General features: G+C 60.0%; 2 protein-coding genes across 2 annotated transcripts; one reads left to right on the top strand and one right to left on the bottom strand.

The window, feature by feature from the left end:
- Window positions 1–6: 6 nt before the first annotated feature.
- CHLRE_01g020264v5 (uncharacterized protein) lies at window positions 7–6,398 on the bottom strand. The gene is made up of 12 exons (XM_043058461.1): window positions 6,158–6,398; window positions 5,045–5,838; window positions 4,686–4,745; window positions 3,861–4,183; window positions 3,521–3,614; window positions 3,119–3,270; window positions 2,737–2,863; window positions 2,354–2,458; window positions 1,859–1,952; window positions 1,249–1,379; window positions 946–984; window positions 7–751 (listed from the first exon to the last, which is right to left on the bottom strand). Exons 1-12 carry the CDS (start codon window positions 6,348–6,350, stop codon window positions 692–694), a joined length of 2,172 nt encoding a protein of 723 aa, XP_042928375.1. The 5' UTR covers window positions 6,351–6,398; the 3' UTR covers window positions 7–691.
- Window positions 6,399–6,738: 340 nt separating this feature from the next.
- On the top strand, window positions 6,739–18,164 carry CHLRE_01g020223v5 (uncharacterized protein). Its single transcript, XM_043058460.1, has 13 exons — window positions 6,739–7,050; window positions 7,248–8,077; window positions 8,337–8,371; window positions 8,792–8,981; window positions 10,969–11,135; window positions 12,464–12,776; window positions 13,303–13,419; window positions 13,574–13,673; window positions 14,128–14,276; window positions 14,753–14,854; window positions 15,464–15,508; window positions 16,069–16,300; window positions 17,011–18,164. The coding sequence occupies exons 2-13, from the start codon at window positions 7,286–7,288 to the stop codon at window positions 17,202–17,204; spliced, it is 2,436 nt and encodes an 811-aa protein (XP_042928374.1). The 5' UTR covers window positions 6,739–7,050; window positions 7,248–7,285; the 3' UTR covers window positions 17,205–18,164.
- Window positions 18,165–18,324: the final 160 nt, after the last annotated feature.

Below are 18,324 nucleotides of genomic sequence, written 5' to 3'. Positions count from 1 at the left end.
AGCCCTGCCATCGACTCCCGAAGCAGTTGGGCGCAGCAAGCCAGCAAGGCTTGCAAAACTGGGCAACTGTCGTCTCACAACGCCGGTACTTCTGTTACGGGTGCGTCGGTGCGATGGGACAGGGTAATCCGGTAATGGGCACGTTGGCGTAGTCCCGACGTGTGTCCTCAGACCCCAACATTTCATGTGCAACGTCAAGGCATGATATACGGTAACGCCGGAGTTCCTGTACACAGACATTGCCGACTTGCTTGCAGTTTGCTGATGCGCATTACCGGTACCTCCGTGACGGGGGCACCGTAGCCTGGACGGTTTCCGCAAAGGAACAATATCACTGTGCACAGTTGCAGCAGTACCTAGCCTCCCCCGGACATAACTCACTGGCAAGGGGTTGGACAAGTGTTCCCCGGTCACGGGAAAAGGGGCTGAGCCCCTCCACAGTCTGAGGCCGAACAACCTCATCAGCCGGAGATAGCCGGGGTCGGTTTCCACAGGCATATAGCCAAACCAGGTGCCTAGCAATCGCAATGCCACAGCAGAGCAAACCGCAGCCAGGCGTAGCACATTTGTCAACAGCCGCACTACTTGTCATGCCGCTACGCATGTACCGGCTTCCCAACCATCTTTGCACCCCCACCACCACCACCACCCCGCCGCCTCCATCTGGCTACCTAGCCAGAGGCCCCCACCCTCAGAGCTCCGGCAGCAGCTGCGGCCCCTCCTGCGCCAGGTGCGGCAGCGGCGGCGCGTCCTGCGGCGGCCGGGCAAAGACGGGCAGCCAGGCAGGCAGGTGGGAGGATGTGCTTCAAGCTGTGTATCTCTTGCAAGAGTGTGGGAGCGCAATCTTCTGTCCTGGGTACGGCAGCGCGCAGTCCACATTAGCAGGGTAGCGCACACCATAAGACCCCGCACGCAGCCGGCTGAGTGACACGCCGTTTCACTTACCCCTGCTTGGTCCTGCTTGACCGTCCACTGCAGCGCGATCTGCGCCACACGCGTAAAGCATGGGGGCAACAGAGGGAGCGTTAGAGGGGCTTTGCACGGGTACTGGTGCGTGCAAACCTAGGCAGTACGCCTTCCACAACTGCGGCTGTGGCAACAAAGGCACTGGACGCCGCGGGGCGTGCCTGGCCACTCAATGAAAAGCCCGACCAATCCCACCATGCCGCTCCTCCGCATAACACCAGCTGCCGGCCACACGCCCGCATGCGCTCACAGCCCACGCCCCGCGCACGCATATGCCCACACCTTGAGGTTTGCCAGCATGAACTTGAGCGCCTTGGTCCAGCGCGCGTCCTTGTTTAGTGTCAGCTTGATGGTGGCGTTGTTCACCTTGTCGCCGTCGATGGCGAAGGGGAAGTTGAACGGCATGACCTTGCCTGCAAAGCGGCCAGACCAGGCCAGACCAGACCAGGCCAGGCCAGGCAGGGAGGAAGGGCTTGCGTGTGGGTCATGCGCGTCAGCAGGCCACACCGTTGCACATGCCGGGTGCCGCCGCTGGGCGTCACATCACGGCAAGGCCGCTGCAGGCCACGCGATGCGGAGGCTGCCGGTGGGTACTTTCCACAAGGCCATTGCCAGAGCTTGCCCGCACACCCCCGGTTCTCAGTCTCAACTCCACGGGTCAGGACGCGTCAGGATACGCCGGCGCCGCTCGCCCTGCTTCTCCAAGACGCCTCGGCCCCTTCCCGTACTATCGCTTGCATCTTTCGCCTCTGCCTGTGCTCAACTAGTTCCGCTTGGTTTGGTTTAGTTTGGGCTGGTACTTACATCACCCACCCACCCCACCCACCGACCCAACCGCCCACCCATCCCTCCACCACCCACACCATCACCCCACCGCCGCCCCCAAGCTCACCGTCCTGCAAGTCCTTGCGCCGCGCGAACTCGCCAAACTCCCTCAGGCAGGCCAGGTAGGCGGTCATAGCGCGGTCGTAGTTGGCGGACCACAGCTGGGGGGCGAGGGGAGGCGGGGGTGGGTGGAGTGGGTGGGAGGAGAGGCGGGGTTGGGTGGGGTGGGTGGGAGGAGAGGCGGGGGTGGGCAGAGGCAAGGAGGGGTTTGGGGGTGGAGGATTGCGTGCGGGTGCTCAATGGGTAGGTCCCACTCTCACGGGGGTTCGGTTGTGTGTGCGTGTGGCGGCGGCGCGGCGGATATTTCACGGGCAAGGCGCACGTAAGGGTCGGCACGGGTCGGCGCATTCCTGGGCCGCACCCGTACAAGCTCATTTGCAACGGCAACGTGCAGCTGCCGCGACACCTGCACACCGGCCTTTGCCGTTTCCCTTTGCCGTATCGAACGCACACGGCCTCGAATCCCCGCCCCTTTAGCTCCGTCCCATCCGCCCTCCCTTACCTTGGACACGGGTCCGAACAGGTCGTATGTGGCGCGCTTGTCCGCCACCCGGGGGTGTGAGCCCATGGGCATCAGCCGGTACTGGCTGAACTGCAGCTTCACCATCTGAGGGAGGCGGCGGGGTGGGGGGCCGGGGGATGGGGGCCAGGCGGGAGACTTCAGGAGCAGTTGAGCACCCGTGGTGGGGGGGGGGGGGGTGCAAGGATTGGTACAGAGAAGTGTAGCGAAGTAGACAGCAGGTGTGGTGCTGTGCGTACCGATGACCGACGGGGGGGGGGTCACCAACCTTTCTTGCTGCCCTCCTGCCACGCACAACGCCTTCATGCCCTTGTGCCCTGCCACTCCCCCCAGCCCCTGCGGCCACTCTTCTCTCTGCACCTCACCTGCGCCATGGTGTGCAGCAGCAGCACCGCCTGGCCCCACGCCGCGTTCACCTCGTCCCACTCCACCGGCACCTCGGGCGTGCGGCCCAGGCGGAAGCCGCTGATGGTGCCGAAGGGGCCGTCGTGCCTGCACCACCGGGACACGCACAGGTCGCATACTCGCATGGGCATTGTCTAAGAATGGCATGTATCTCCTTCCCTCTACGCTGTCAACACACATGCCATACTCAGCAAGACGACGCGGTATTGCGCCCGTAGCAAGCCCACGCGGCGTCCCCGGCCCCGGGCTCAAAGTCACATATGCCTGATCCCGACTGCCCACCCCCGCCTCCGCCCCCCGCCTCCGCCCCTGACCCGGCCCCCCAATACCCCCCCCCCCCACCAGATCTTGAACGCGTCGTACAGCACGCTGGTGTTCTTGAGCAGCTGCAGCCGCTGGCCCGCCCTGTCTATCTTGGCCAGCAGCGCCCCCCGCTCGTCCGTGTGCGCGCGCAGCAGCAGCTCGAAGTCGGCCACGTCGTGCCAGTAGCGCTCCTGCAAGAGAGGGAGAGAGAGAGACAGAGAGAGAATGTGTGGTATGATGTTGGGTGAGTGGTGGGGTGGCTGTTGGTATGATGCGTGCAGTTGAGTGCCTTTTGTCGTGTGTTGATGGGTACAAGACGAGGGCAGCGCGTCGTACGCGGAGTGGTGCGACGGTGACGTGCGTGCACGGACGCATGCACACGTAGCGCGAGCAAGCCCCCGTCCTCCAATGGTGGAGTCCCCCCAACCCCCATCCCCTCACCTCCAGGCTGTCTAGGTCTGCTGAGGCGGCGGCCAGGGAGCTCAGCTCCGCTGCCACCGCCGCCAGCTCCGACCCCAGGACCTCGGCACGGGCACTGCGGCGGGTGTGTGTGTGTGTAGGCGTGTGGGCGAGTAAGTGTATGGCGGGGGCCAGCGGGGGGGGGGGGGGGCGGGGGGCTGGCGGCATGGGCGCATGGCCAAGCTGAGCGAGAGCATATCCATCCATCACCCGCACAAGTACGGGCGTTCTCGACAAGGTTGGGTATTACCTCCGTCCCTCCCTCCCTCCTCTCTGTGACGTTTCCGGTGGGCTCGGGCACATAATACTCCCTCCCTCTCACCGCTCCTGGTCTCGCTCCTGCTCCAGGCGGCTGATCTCCTCCAACACGTAGTACTCCTCGTCAGCACCAGCACCTGGCCCAGACCCACGCACCGTGCCGGCGCCCCCGACCCCGCCCGCCGTGGCCTCCGCCGAGCTGCTAACTCCCGCCACGCCTGTGGCCGCCTCGGGCCCCTCAACCACGCCCTCGCCGCCTTCCGCTCCGCCTCCGGCTCCACCTGCCGCCCTGCTGACCCCGCCCCCGCCCCCGCTGCCTCCGCCTCCCGCCTCCAGTCGCTGCAGGCAGGCGCTGTAGGCCGCGATCTCGCGCTCCGCCTCCGCAATCTGCACGTGGTGGTGGGGGTGGTGGTGGGAGCGGTGGGGGCATAAGCCCGATCGCTGGGATGCAGTGTGCATGTGCATGTGTGTGTGTGTGTGTGTGTGTGTGTGTGTGTGTGTGTGTGTGTGTGTGTGTGTGTGTGTGTGTGTGTGTGTGTGTGTGTGTGTGATAAAGAGCACAAGGAAAACATAACGCATAGGACAGTGGATGCAATGCAGAGTTACGGCCGCGGATTACCTTAGAATATACTTTACCGCAGTCGACCGACCTGCCGAGCCCAGACCATACTTCCCCGAAACACCTGTTACGCCCATCTACCTAACCTTGGGTGGGGATTAGTGTCCTCACGTTCCCAAGGGTGCAAGCCCATGCGAGTGTCCTACAACGGTCCCAGGCACTCCTAACCTGAGTATGACAGACATTGGCTACGGCCTTGTCACTGCCGCGGCATCCGCAGCCCATGTCCTCGAGCCGCCCCCCCCCTTCGCTGCCCCCGCCCCACCCCACCTGCGCCTCCATCTCCTCCTTGAGCTGCCCCACACAGTCCATGCACAGCGGGTGGTCCACCTGCAGGAGGCACGTGCGTGCGTGTGTTAAACACAAAAGAAACGAAACCAAACATGCGCGCGCAGGTACGTGCGTGTGTGTGCGTGCGTAGTTTGAGAGGATAAGGGAATGCAACACGCAGGAATGTGCAGGCGTTGCGATGTGCATGCACGTGCGGGTCAGCGCGGGGACTGTGCAAGCAAGTGCCGGACGCGGGTTGCCGGGCACTCCACTCCGCCCCGAACTGAGGGGCTGAGGCCCCGCGACGGGTACCCCAGTGCCCCACTCCTCCCACCCCCCTGTAGCAGCCCACAACGCACCTGGGTGTTGGTGGAGGCCAGTTCAAACAGCTGCGCCAGGGCCTGCAGCTTGGAGTCCAGGCCACTACCCGCCGAGCCCCCGCCGCCGCCCCCGCCGTCATCAGGCGGAGGCGCGCCTCCACCTCCGCCTCCACCGCCCGCCGCCGCGCCGCCCGGCCCTCCGCCAGTGGGCCCCGCCGACACAGGCCCGCCTGCGGTGGCCGCGGCGAGTCGCCCGCTGCCTGAGTGCGGCAGAGACTGTGTCGGGGAGGCGTGTGGCGAGGGCTGTTGCTGCTGTTGCTGCTGTTGCTGCTGTTGCTGCTGGGGTGACCCGTGCGGCAGGCCGGCCTGCGCCGCCGCCGGCGCGGCCGTCCCCGGTGTCCCGGGCTGCTGCCCGGGGCCTTGAGGTTGGTGCAGCTGCTGCTGCTGCTGTGACGGGGGCTGTCGTTGTTGATGTTGTTGCTGCTGCTGTTGATGTTGTTGCTGCTGCTGGAGTGCTAGCATCTGCTGCTGTTGCTGCAGCAGCTGCATGTGCAGCGGGCTGAGGTGCGGGTGGCCGGCCGGCCCCGGCCGCAGCACGGATGCCGCGCCCAGCATCACAAAGGACTCCTCCAAGCCTCGCGCCTGCATAAGCTGCTGCTGCTGCTGCTGCTGCTGCGGCAGCGGCACCGGCTGCGGGGGCGACTGCCGGGTGGTACTGGTGGTAGTGGTGCCCAGCGCCGGCCCCGCTTCCAATGCGGTCCGACTGGGACCCGCACGCAGTGCTGGCGGGCCCCCCGCCTGGCCACTGCCCGGGTGTGACCCAACAGAAGCACCTGGAGCGTGGCAAGTGTGGGACGGCACACGGCAGGCCGGGTAACATAATGACCGGGGTGTCAAGGGCACCGCTTCTGCGCCAGTTCCAGCAGGCGTGAGGGCCCCACTTCGCGGAGGCCCACCTGACCGCGCGACAACCAGCGAAGGCTACATCGCCAGATTAACGTCAAGCACTCAGCAATCGTGCACGTCTTGCATATCTTTACGCGCTGAAGCCCTAGCAGCTGCAATTCGTTCGCGCGACTGACTCCCGACACCTACCGCTTCCTTTTCAATATTATGAGCAGTAATTGCAACCAGAAAGGCGCCAAACCTCACCTTGCCGCTTGCCGTCGAGCACTATGAAAGATTCATCCACGCTCGCGTTGTCAAACACGCTCGCTTGGAGTTGCCCTGGCAGTCCACGCGTAATAGGCCATGTAGAGTCTGTCCCTGGGGCTGCTTCCACAGGCCCCACCAGCGTGAGCCGTGCCCGGCAGCTCTGGCACGTAAATGTGTACGCGCCTTCCATAGCTAAAGTAATGCCATAAGGCAGGGGGATGTACAATCAGTTTCGGGTAGCTATAGCTACCCGCGCAGTGTGTGCCAATCTGAAAGCTGAAGGCCGTGCGGTGGAGGGTACCATCTCTGGGGTTTTGCCCCGCCCCCGCCGGGGTACTCCTAGACACGCTCCTAGACTCACGCGTGTCTCGGGCCATCATCGGGCTCGGTGCACGCGCACCAACAATGGTGCATGGCACGGCCATGTCCATGTCCTAGACTTCGAGGGACATGGGCGCTGAGGCGACGGAGGCTGAGTGCGCCGAGGCAGGGACATGGGCGCTGAGGCGACGGAGGCTGGATGGGACGTACGTGGAGGGTACCAAGCGTGAAGCGTGCCATACGAGCTAAGCGCAAGGGTTCCTGCCAAACCCGCACATAGCACACGTCCTGTTACGACTCTTGCTTTGAAGCCACAGGCTTTCCAGCTGCCCATACCTGCTATGCATCAACCCAGGCATCAACCTAACTTTTTGTCGACGACGTTGCTGACTGGACGGTGCCACGGCAACACAGATATGTTACCTCATGTAGGTTCAGAAGGAGCAGCAAGAAAACGCGCACCGGCACCTGATGCTGGGCGACGCGCCAGTCTTGCCAGCGGGGCGAACGCTACAACGCAGAGCTGATGACACATTTAGCATGATGGCTTGGGAGCTATTGCGAGGAAGGTGCGTGCGGGCGCCAGGACAACGTGCCGGCGAACTCGTCGTTTTCAATTCGGGGCGATGGTCGGTCCCGCCGACCATAAAACGGGGCCAGGGCCTCGCTGGCATAATAGACAGCGTTATGCCGTGCGTTTCAAGTGCAAGACGAGTGCAGCGAGCGCAGCCGGTTGAGGTTTTGCATTCGAATGCGGCGGTTGTAGGGACCAGCCCCGAGGGACCGCGAGGGCCTTATCACGAAATGGATTGGACATATGGGCAACATGCCGCGGATCAGTCACCGCCTGCTGGAGCTGGAGCTGGAGCTGGAGCTGCTGGGACCGGCGAGCGAGTCCCGGCCGAAAGTGTGCCCGCAGGTCTCGGCTCATCTCCAATTCGCACCGTTTTATTGCCACGCCGCACACACGCTTCGACATTCGACCATTCGAAAACTCGAACTCCACACCACCATAACCAGACTCGTGAGCTGCGCCCACACCAGGCAACAGCAAGCAGGCAGGCAGGTCCTGAGTTCAGCCCCGGCGGTATGCTTCTGCTGCGGCATCATCAGGCGCTATCGCAGCAGCGGCGGGCCGCTTGCAGCTTCGCGGCCGGCAGAAGCAGCAGCAGCAGCAGCAGCAGCAGCAGCAGCAGCAGCAAACGTGCCTCCGCACCGGCGGGCAGCCCTGCGCGGTGGCTCGCCGCGGCCTGCTGCTGCAGCGCCTGCAGCAGCAGCCTCGCGACCAGCAGCAGCAGCCGCGCGGTGCTGCTGCTGACGCGGCTGCTAAGGACTACTGCTGGCGCGAATGCTATCAGCAGCGTGATGAGGGCCGTGTCGGCGGCGCCGACTGCTGCTGCAGCTGCTGCTGCGGTGGCCGCCACCGCCCTGCCGCCGACCCACCGCCGCGGCAATGCCTGCTGGCTGGCCCAGATGACGACCGCTGCTGGCAACAGCAGCCCTGCCGCCGCCGGCGGTGTATTCGGCAGCAGCAGGGCCAGCAGCAGCATCAGTACCAGGCGGTCCTTCAGCAGCGCGCCCACACGCACGGAGAAGGTAGGTGGGCATGTGCGTACGCAGTTACAGATGTGTGCGTGTACGTGTGCGTGTGCGTGTGCGTGCGTGTAGTGCGTGTGCGTGCGTGTGCGTGCGTGTGCGCGTGCGTGTGATGAAAATGCAACGAATCGTGCGCGTGGGTATGGGCGTGCTTCTGTTGCTGTTCGTTACTGCTGTGGCAGGCGCTCTGCTACTGTCTACTGAGTTCGTTGTGCATCTACACGCACCTCGCACGGCATGCATGCCCCGCCGCCCGCAGGACACGATGGGCTCGGTGGAGGTGCCTGCTAACAAGTGAGCTTGCCGCGCGCGTGCGTATGGGATGCATTCAGGCATACATATATATTTATGCTGGTTACTGGGCGACATAAAGGCAGGCGCGGGAATGGCCGCTATCCTTGGTGCTGCTAGGCTAGCTAGGGCTAATTAGCACAGCGGAGTGAGAAACAGGTAGGCACCTGTCTAATGCATGTTGGCAGTCTCAAAACATCGTTCACATAGCCCCTCAGTATAAAATATTAGGAGTCTCTCAGCCCACGTCGCACGTACGTGCATAAAGGCGCCATGCATTGTTCTGTGAATCACCTTTCGTTAGATGCGTGCATGTAAGCGAGCTAAATACGCCCCACCGCATCCTTTCTGCTTCTGCGAGTGATGACCTACACACACGGCGCCGCATGCCGTAATTGCACCATCCCTGCCGCGTGTGTGCAGGTACTGGGGCGCGCAGACCCAGCGCTCGCTGCTGAACTTCCGCATCGGCGTGAGTGTGGGAGGCGGCGGAATTGGCGGCGCGGCGGCGGCGGCGGTGGCGGCAACAGCAGGAGGCCCAGTGGCGGCGTCGGAGCGCATGCCGGAGCCGCTGATACGAGCACTGGGGCTGGTCAAACGTGCGACTGCAGAGGTAGGCAGGCAAGCAACGGGCTGATTATTGTATGTTTGGTAAAGTGGTAAATGTGGGCGTACGTCTATCTTGTGCTAGTAAGTCGGGACGGAACGAAGCAAATAAATCGATAGCTAGCTCAATAAAGCGGCGGGGTGCGGTAATGTTCTATCTATGCATGTACGCTAGCCTACCTGCTGCATAGGTTGCTTGTCTATCAGCTGCACTGCTGTAAATAGCTAACCAACATGCCAATCAATTGCCGTGGATAACGTTAAATGCAATCAGCAGCTAGCTACAGTTAATAATGACGTATTATTGGTACGGAGCTGCTGGATGGCCAGCAGCGGGCGCGCGGACGGAGGGGTTCAGGTCCCATTATGTGCGGTCATACCTATCCTCTACCTAAATCTTGCTAGCTAGCGTGCATGCCCGCTGTTTTGAACGTGCACGCCATGTGCTTTTGGCGAGTGCGACTCCTTGTGTATTATTATTCCACGCAGCGCGCGGCAGCTCGTTTGCGCACACGTTTGGCTCCTTGATTGTTATGAGGTACACAACATGGTAGGCTTCATATTGCCCTGCTCGCTCTGCCCAGATGCCGAGGGCGGGCAGCTTACTTGCATACATACCCCGAGTATAAGATGCACGGAATCAGCATAATATGCCAAGGGAGACAGGGCAAAGGAAGAAACCTGCAAGCGCCACTGCTACATATTCGTTGGCAGCGGGTATGCTTGTTGCTTGGATAATGGGATGTGTGTACGCACAAATAAGGCGATTTTCAAATATAAATACACGCAACGTTTATGCGGCACGCGGCGGACCTAATGGGCTTCAAATGATTGAGTCGAATGTACATTCGTTCCGCGTTGGTTCTCTAGGCTCCAAACAATTTTAAACGAACAATTTCAAGCATGCCGCGGCCGTATGTGGTCCAAACATACAATTCCAAACATACAATTCCAAACGAATAGTTTTGGCGCAATGGTAGCAGTAGAACACACACACACGCACGCACCCACCCACACCACACCACACCACACCACACCACACCACACCACACCACACCACACCACACCACACCACACCACACCACACCACACCACACCACACCACACCACAAACACCGCACATACACACGCACGATAAAAACAGCTTGGATTGCGCTCTTGCAGTCTCGTAAACCCACTGAAGCTTGGGTCATTTATTCGTTGAGGCGAGGGTATCTTTATTTTATGTGATTATTGGAAAACCTGCGGATTGGGCGGGTCAGCAGGCGCATGCACAAGTCAGAGTTGCATGCAGCAGGGGTTCATTCGTATGCGTTTGTACCACCGTTTACAACCCACACAACCCAAAGACGCCGAGCGACTCCTATTTCAAGTTATTACATATGCGCTCTGTTTATGCAATATAAGAAGGCCAGCAGAGGTGGACAGGTAGGCTGCTGGCGGCTCCTGTTAAGCAGCTTGTTTGACACCGGCCATCCATCTACGGTTACCGCATGCGCGGCCAGAGCCCACGGGACATATATACGTGGTTTACGTACGTGCTGCTGCCTCATGCAAGGTCACCCGTTAATCACCCGGTTAGTTATGGCTTGCCCGGGGCACGCATCCCGAAACTGCTAGTCATAGAGTGCTGCAGGTGATGCCGCGCGATAGAGACACGCACCTTTTTTGTGTACACATGTATATAAGCGTGCTCGCGCGCGTAACTTGCGGCTGGCTGATGCATCCTACCTTCCGCCGAGGACGTTGTGCGTAGATAGCTGCTGGATGTATGGTGCATGCACCTGCTGCTGGCTGGGCTGCTTTGTTCGCTGATAGCTAGTAGTTATTAGCACTACTGCTAGCCTAGCGATACGACTTGCTTGAGCGAGCTACTTATCATTATGATGCGCATGCTTTTATGCTAACATCGCGCGCTACAACATGCATGAATCACAGCAAATCCAACTCGCTCTATCCGTTGCCAACTCCCATACGCGTGCACATACACGCAGGTGAACACCGCTGCGGGGCTGCTGCCGCGCCATGTAGGTCAAGCGGTCATGGCTGCGGCCAGCGAGGTGGCGGAGGGCCGCCTGTCAGAGCACTTCCCGCTGGTCATCTGGCAGACCGGCAGCGGCACGCAGACCAACATGAATGCCAACGAGGTCATTGCGCGCAGGTGCGTGCGCGTGCAATCAAGCAGCGGATGGTCAGGCATACTGCCCTCTTCATGTAGCAGCGGCGGCAATAGGTTTCTGCGGGTAACTGCACCAGATAAAGCAGCTGACTCTGAACCTGAATCTGAACCTGACTCTGAACCTGGCTCTGAACCTGACTCTGAACCTGACTCTGAACCTGACTCGCTCTGAACCTGACTCTGACGGCTGGATGGGGCGCCCGCCGGCTACCCCTGCTGACCCTGACCCTGATCCTGACTCTGAACCTGACTCTGACTGCTACCCCGGCTACCCCTGACCCTGACTCTGATGACCCCCCAGAACCCTGCACCGGGTTGAACCTGACTGGTGCCGACACTTATTACCCGGCTACACTAACCCTGCTGCCCAAATCCCAATACCTAAACTCTGACCCTGGGCCCAAGCCCAAACTCTTCTCAGGCACTCGAAACGTACGCGAAACCTGGACCCCGCACCCATACTCAAGCCCTGCACTTGAAACCTAATATAAGCTCCTGCAGCTCCTGCTCCGGGGCCAGCCGCCGTTTGACGCCTGAAACCGGAACCTGTATCTACTACGGCCCGTTGCAGATTTACGGTATGCAATGTGACGCACAACCGGATGCCTCATAACATGCATACATAATCAAGGGGTTGAGGTAGGGGCGTGAAGAAAGGGCAAGGGGAGATCGCAAATAATTCACCCTCTGCTGCGGCACGTTTCCGTCACTATGATAGCTAGCTAGCGGGGCACGTACACTACTCTGGGAAAAGGGGGGGTTGTAAATACCAGCCCAAACTACGAGGGGGAAATCCCCGGAAAAACAGGGGGTAGTTCCCCGGAACAATCTTCCCCGTGTGAATTCCAAAGAAAGTAGGAGTTTGTACGTACGAGCATTACACATTGTTATGCGTACATGTAGTTGCAAAATTATGCATGCTATCTAAATATCAAGCAAATGGCTCTTGCTTGCATGCGGTGAGCATAAACGTGCAAGGCGGGATATAAGTAAATGGTACAGCTAGTACAGCTCCCGCACCCGCCGCCTGCTGCTACTTACTTTTGAACATGATAGCCTATCCATGAATGCAGCATTTGTGAACAGCAGTGCGTACGTGACGTGCGCGTGCCTTCCATTTTCGCATGCGTGCGCGACAGCAAGCAAGTTTTGCAGAAGCTCAACGCGCACGGACAAGTGTACCACGTACGCATGCATCATTCAACAATGCGCGGTGGCCATGTATACAATCAAAATCATACAGGAAGTAGGGCTTTGTACTTGTGCTTCTGCTCATTGACGGCTCGCTCCCCGCTGTTGCATGCGTGCAGGGCAAATGAGCTCCTGGGATTGAGCACACCGCCGCCGCCGGCGGAGGCCAGGAGCGGCAGCGGCGTTAGCAGCAGCAGCAGCAGCAGCAGCAGCACCAGCCCAGACACAGCGGTGGCGGCCGCGGCAGCGGATCTTCATCAGCAGCAGCAGCCGCAGCAGCAGCCGCAGCAGGCGGTGGAGTTGCGCGCGGTGCACCCCAACGACCACGTAAACCGGGGCCAGTCCAGCAACGACACATTCCCCACCGCCATGCATGTGGCGGTGGCGCTGCAGGTGCACCGCCACCTGCTGCCCGCGCTGGCAGGCCTGCAGGTAGGGCAGACAGGTTGTGGTTATTGTCAGTTGGTGGATTGGCAGCTGGGCGGCGGGCGGGCGGGCGGGTTGGTGGTTGGGTGGATGCGTGGGCGCGTGCGTGCATGTGCCTATCTACATGCATGACCATTACTTAGCATGCCGTCCGTACGTTCTAGCTGCGCCCCTACTGCTGCTTCGTGCGTCCAATTAGAGCACCTGCTGCGTGCGTGATTGCGTACGTGTTATGGTAGATAGAGTTTGCTTGCTTGTGTACGTACATGTGTGGCTGCGACTATGAGTACGTAGGGTGCACATGCGTACGGTATGCAGTGCGCGTGGTAGTAGTAATACTTGCTTGCAAGCCAACCAATTGGTGCAAAAGGTGCATGCGCGAGTGTGTGTCGATGCGTGCATGCGTTGGTGCAGCACGCACGCATATGCAGCGAGTTCGCGGCGCGCGTGCTAAGCTTGCTTGTTCATGTGTGCATACCCTGACACTACACATGCTTTTGCTGCTGCCGCCCGTTTTCCTTACTACCTTCAGGAGCGACTGGCTGCAAAGGCAGATGAGTTTGCAGGCATCATCAAAATCGGGCGAACACACACTCAGGACGCCACGCCGCTGACCCTGGGCCAGGAGTTCAGCGGCTATGCAGCGCAGGTGCGGAACGCACGCATATGTGCAACTGCTTTCCTTGCTAGCTTGGTACGTACGCGCACCAGTATGTTTTTATCTATACCTTGCTTGTGCAGAAGCTCGCTCACGCACAGTTGAATGTTTGGTGAATGGTGTGTGTGTTTCGTTCGTTGTGCAGGTGAAGTACGGAATGGAGCGTGTGCAGCAGGCCATGCCGCGTGTGTACGAGCTGGCGCAGGGCGGCACAGCGGTGGGCACCGGACTAAACACCTTCCAGGGTGCGTACGCGTACGGAAGCTAGGGGCGCGTGCGTGCGTGTCGGGTTCGTTGGCTGTCCTTTTACTCGCGGCATGCAATCAAGGTGTCAGCAGGTTGCTGTTGAAAGCTGCAGTGCCATTGTGGTGCACGGACACGCACACCCACTCTAAGCTAGCTGTATGCATGCATGCTAACAAGATTATTCACGGCTTATTGTATATCGACACGCACAGCAGCAGCCGGACAGAGATGTGCCACACGTGTGCACGCACGCACATGCCATACCCACGGGTTTTGGGCTGCTGTTTATCAAGACTTAGCATCCGGCTGTTGCTGCAGCTGCACGCATGACCTAATCGAATAACCGAGTCTTTCCTGGGGTTACTCGGTTACGGTGCACGCACGATAAATACCATACATACAGACTACCACTGCTCATCACTGCATGCTGCACGTACACACAAATACACACAGGCTTTGCCGAGGCGGTGGCGGCGGTGCTGGCGCGCGACACCGGTCTGCCGCTGGTGACCGCCGCCAACAAGTTCGAGGCGCTGGCTGCTCATGACGCGCTGGTGCACCTCAGCGGCGGCCTCAACACACTGACTGTGTCGCTGATGAAGGTGCGCGCACAGGCGCGTGCGAAAGAATGCGGAGGCTAGTGCGTGGTATGCATGCGCACGCGCGATGGTCACACGAAACCAATGTGGTTGAGGACGCTTAGCTGTCGGCCTAGACGGCCTCCGCTGTAAGAAGCTGAGCTGAGCGGAGCAAGGGCTGACGGGGCAACTGACTCGAGACAGACAGCCAAAGGAGGCCAAAACCCTTAGCCTGCGAAATAGCTAGCAGCAAGGTCCCAAAAGGGCGAGTTTACACAGACGCGTACATATTCGAGTAGCATGGGTGGCGGCGGACCATTGCAGCATGCTCTCCGCCGGGTTCATGAAGATGCAGCTGCTGAGCCAAATTCGTTTATAGGCGATGCGCATGCATAAAACGTTGTGGTGAGGAACTGTGTGGGCCGCCTGCTGATTCATGCTTGCCTGCCGGCGGCTCACTTGGCAGCACTGATAATTAATTCATGCATGCATGCGCGCAGATTGGCAACGACGTGCGGCTGCTGGGCAGTGGGCCGCGCTGCGGACTGGGCGAGCTACGACTGCCCGCCAACGAGCCGGGCAGCAGCATCATGCCGGGCAAGGTGGGCGAGTGAGCGTGCGTGCGTGCGTGCGTACCGTGCGCGCGTGCGTGACATACATGTTTACGTGCGTGTGAGCGTGCGTGCGTGTGAGCACATGTCTACTAGCTATTAATAAGCGAGCGAGCTATGCGCCACGCGCATTCTTAAGAGCCAGCCAGCCAGCAGCCATCCACCTACCGCTGGCAGCCCGCCGGGTGAAATTTGTTTGGGTGCGCATGCGGCGCAACTGCGGCTGGTGTGCAACAATGCTTTGCAATCCACCCAGCATACAGTACAGGACAGATGCAGGTCGCTCATAGGTAGGCAGGCGGCGCGCGCGCGCGGGGTTTCGTGTCAAGCTTGCTTAGGAGGCATGACATACGTGACAGCAGTCAGTTGTAACTTGTAAGAATGCATCCCGCGCACGGCACGCATGCACATCTTTGAGAAGGCGCAAATTAGTTGCATGGCCCCAAAAGATGTAGGGTACGTATGCGCCGGCGGGCTTTGATTATTATGCTCTTACTTCTATGAGACCTCAATAATGCACGCACCTCGAGACAACTGACTCCACATGAAAACCTGGCTGCAGTGTAACCTGGGTTTGTTTCTGCTATTTCCCTCCTACAGGTCAACCCGACACAAGTGGAGGCGCTCACAATGGTGTGCGCTCAGGTGGGTAGCTAGCTAGCCAGGTTTGGTAGACGTAATAACGGGCGGAGGGAACCCTTCAACCCGCCGCCCCCTGATTTCCAACGGTGGCAAACTCCATGCGCCGCAATGAAGCCTAGTTGTACCCCATTGCAATAATTCCTGCCCTTTGCCATTGCAATGCCTGCCCTGTGCCTGTTCCTTCAGTATTTCCTGCGTACGCGCACCTTTCTGACCATGCACTTCGTCCTGTAAACTTTCATAAATGTCGTATTAGTCGCACACCGCAATCACCAATTGGGCATGCATGCAATTGGGCTATCTACGTACGTGGTTAAATAGATTGAGCGCACGGAATACATACACAACATTCATCGCCGCGCCGCGGCCTGTTCCGTTTATACCATGTTATCAAGCTACATGCCTCTTCCACGCACCTAAACATACAACCTAGCCTGTGCCGGCGCGTGCAGCCAGCGCCACAAAACCCGGTCCGCATGCAATACGGTACTAAAGCGGGTTTCCCCGCAAGTGATAACTTTAGTTGCCTCCCATTCATCATCTGAACCACTCATCATCACCAGGTGATGGGCAACCACATGGCGGTGACGGTGGCGGGCGCGGGCGGCCAGTTCGAGCTCAACACCTACAAGCCCCTGATTGCGGCGGCGCTGCTGCGGAGCGTGGGGCTGCTGGCGGACGCGGCGTGGTCATTCTCGGAGCACCTGGTGGCGGGGCTGGAGGCGGATGGCCCGCGCATCGCGGAGCACGTGCGGCGCTCGCTGATGCTGGTCACTGTGCTCAACCCCATCATAGGTGGGTGTGTGGTGGGCCGGGGACGGAGCGAGGGCGCGGGATTTGTGCGATTGGATGGGGAGTGCGGCGGTCGGGGCGGCAAGTAAGGCGTGCAGTGCACCGTGTGCTTAGTGAGTGCGTGGCGCCGTAGTCAATAGATGGCAACCACCTGAGTTGCCTTGCGGACCGTACGTAACGGCGGAATGTGCGACCTGACAGCCGAGTCATTCAAGAAATGCATAATCCAAGTGATGCCGCACATGTACGTGCATGTGCCTGTACTGCTTATTAGGACGCGCATGCGCAAACAATTAAAGATGCTAGCAAGTGTACGGTACGTGCTTACGGTGTACGTTAATGGATTATGAGCGCATGGCCGGACAGCAGAGGTGAATTGGCTCACGGTACTCAGCAGCACGCACCGCAGCGCGCGTGCGGTTGCAATCAAACCGCTTGTTACAGTTGCCTCTCACTGGCAAGCACGCTACCAGGCTGCTGGTAGCCCAGCGCTGTTATGCCCCGCAAGCGATGAGCTTGCACAACACCTGCAAGCACACGCGCATGCATACATGGCCCTAACACACAGCGTCAAACATGCACACGCACACACGCCTGCATGATACGATGTATGCACCCCCAATCTAATCCTAGTAACATGTACGTGCTGCTCGCTCTCCAGCGCCTCACGCCCGCTCTACCGCCCGCTCCATCTGTGCCGCGCACACACACAGGCTACGAAGCCGCGGCCGCGGTGGCGAAGCGTGCCCACGCGGAGGGCATCTCTCTGCGAGAGGCAGCGCTGGCGCTGGGGGTGGTGGGCAGCGCGGATGAGTTCGACCGCCTGGTGCGGCCCGAGCTCATGCTGCGGCCCTCAACTCTGTCCAGCGGTGCAGCAGATGGGCAGCAGGGCGGCAGCAGCACCTGATGACGTGGCTCCCAGCTTCAGGGACTGCTGCCAGCAGCACTGCAGCAGGGTGGCTTCCTGCTAGCTAGGCCGCCTGCTGTCGCAACGGCAGCTGGATCGATGGAGCTGTGTCTTCCTGCTTCTGCAAATAAGCAAAGCTGGCTGCTAGACCTAGCGCATTGCGGTTGTGGTTAGTTTCGTGCCTAGCTTGGACTCGTGGTTGAGTTGTGGTTATGTGGCACAATTGATGTGAGTTGCTCGGTCGGGACGTACAGCCGCTGACGGACTGCTGATGAACACATGTTGCATGCATGGTTGTTGGTTGGAAGCAGGCGAACTGCTGGCCAGGCGCGTGCATGCACACTCTGCACACGCGCACATGCATAGCTGGGCATACAGCGCTCGGGCTTGAGACATGTGTGCTGTACCGGCCTGTGTGTCGTAGTGCTGGCAATCTCCATGTACGTTGCTGATTTGCCTGCTAGCATCCGTCATCGGTGGGCCGCGGGTGCTGTTGCTATGGTCAATACTGCTGACTGCGTACTGCTGTGGACAGCGAGCTTGCGTGCCTACGCGCGCTTGCTTGCGGTTGGTAGGGAATGAATGCTGCAGAGTTAGTTGCTGGGTTATTCATGGCTGCAAGCAAGTTGGCTAAGTTGGCACTTGGCAGCGCCTGCGTGCTGCTGTAGTACCCACCCCGGCTGCTGCGTCCCTTGTGTCTGTTGGATATGGGTTCTAGGGCCAGGCCTGGGGTCACGCACCTTCAGCCACCAGAGGTGCCTAGGCGTAATAATTTCAGGTTGCGTTGCACCCCAGCGTGATGCTGTGGGCTCGGCCAGCTCAGCCCACTTTCGGTGCTTATTCGTTCGTTCAACACCACGTGGTGGCGCGCGCGCCTTGCTTTCGAGACACGTTTCAGGTAGGGAAGAGCGTGCTGCGTGTTTATTACTGTAGGACCGCCAGTGCTCGTACCTTGCAGATACCCTGAGGCCCGCGACACTACGCCAACCTGTCCCTTGCCTGTCCCATCGGCCATCGCACCTATCTACTCCCGCGGTATCAACCCCGCATAAAGCCAGGCGTAATGTGGGCGGAAGGGTAGTTCTACGCCGCACAAGCAAGTAGATAACCCCGCCGGACC

This window comes from Chlamydomonas reinhardtii, chromosome 1, assembly GCF_000002595.2.
Source record: "Chlamydomonas reinhardtii strain CC-503 cw92 mt+ chromosome 1, whole genome shotgun sequence".
Lineage (NCBI taxonomy): Eukaryota > Viridiplantae > Chlorophyta > Chlorophyceae > Chlamydomonadales > Chlamydomonadaceae > Chlamydomonas > Chlamydomonas reinhardtii.
This window is presented reverse-complemented; position numbering and strand designations above follow the sequence as displayed.

What these genes read in the sequence shown, in the direction of transcription:
- CHLRE_01g020264v5 (XM_043058461.1), bottom strand. Translation starts at nt 6,350, where the DNA reads ATGGAAGGCGCGTACACATTTACGTGCCAGAGCTGCCGGGCACGGCTC. An exon ending in CAGGAGCGAGACCAGGAGCG is followed by an intron (nt 3,615 to 3,860) that starts GTGAGAGGGAGG and finishes CACCCGCCGCAG; the next exon opens with TGCCCGTGCCGAGGTCCTGG. An exon ending in TGTTCGGACCCGTGTCCAAG is followed by an intron (nt 1,953 to 2,353) that starts GTAAGGGAGGGC and finishes CTCGCCCCCCAG; the next exon opens with CTGTGGTCCGCCAACTACGA.
- CHLRE_01g020223v5 (XM_043058460.1), top strand. Translation starts at nt 7,286, where the DNA reads ATGGATTGGACATATGGGCAACATGCCGCGGATCAGTCACCGCCTGCT. An exon ending in TGACTGTGTCGCTGATGAAG is followed by an intron (nt 14,277 to 14,752) that starts GTGCGCGCACAG and finishes GCATGCGCGCAG; the next exon opens with ATTGGCAACGACGTGCGGCT. An exon ending in TGTGCTCAACCCCATCATAG is followed by an intron (nt 16,301 to 17,010) that starts GTGGGTGTGTGG and finishes GCACACACACAG; the next exon opens with GCTACGAAGCCGCGGCCGCG.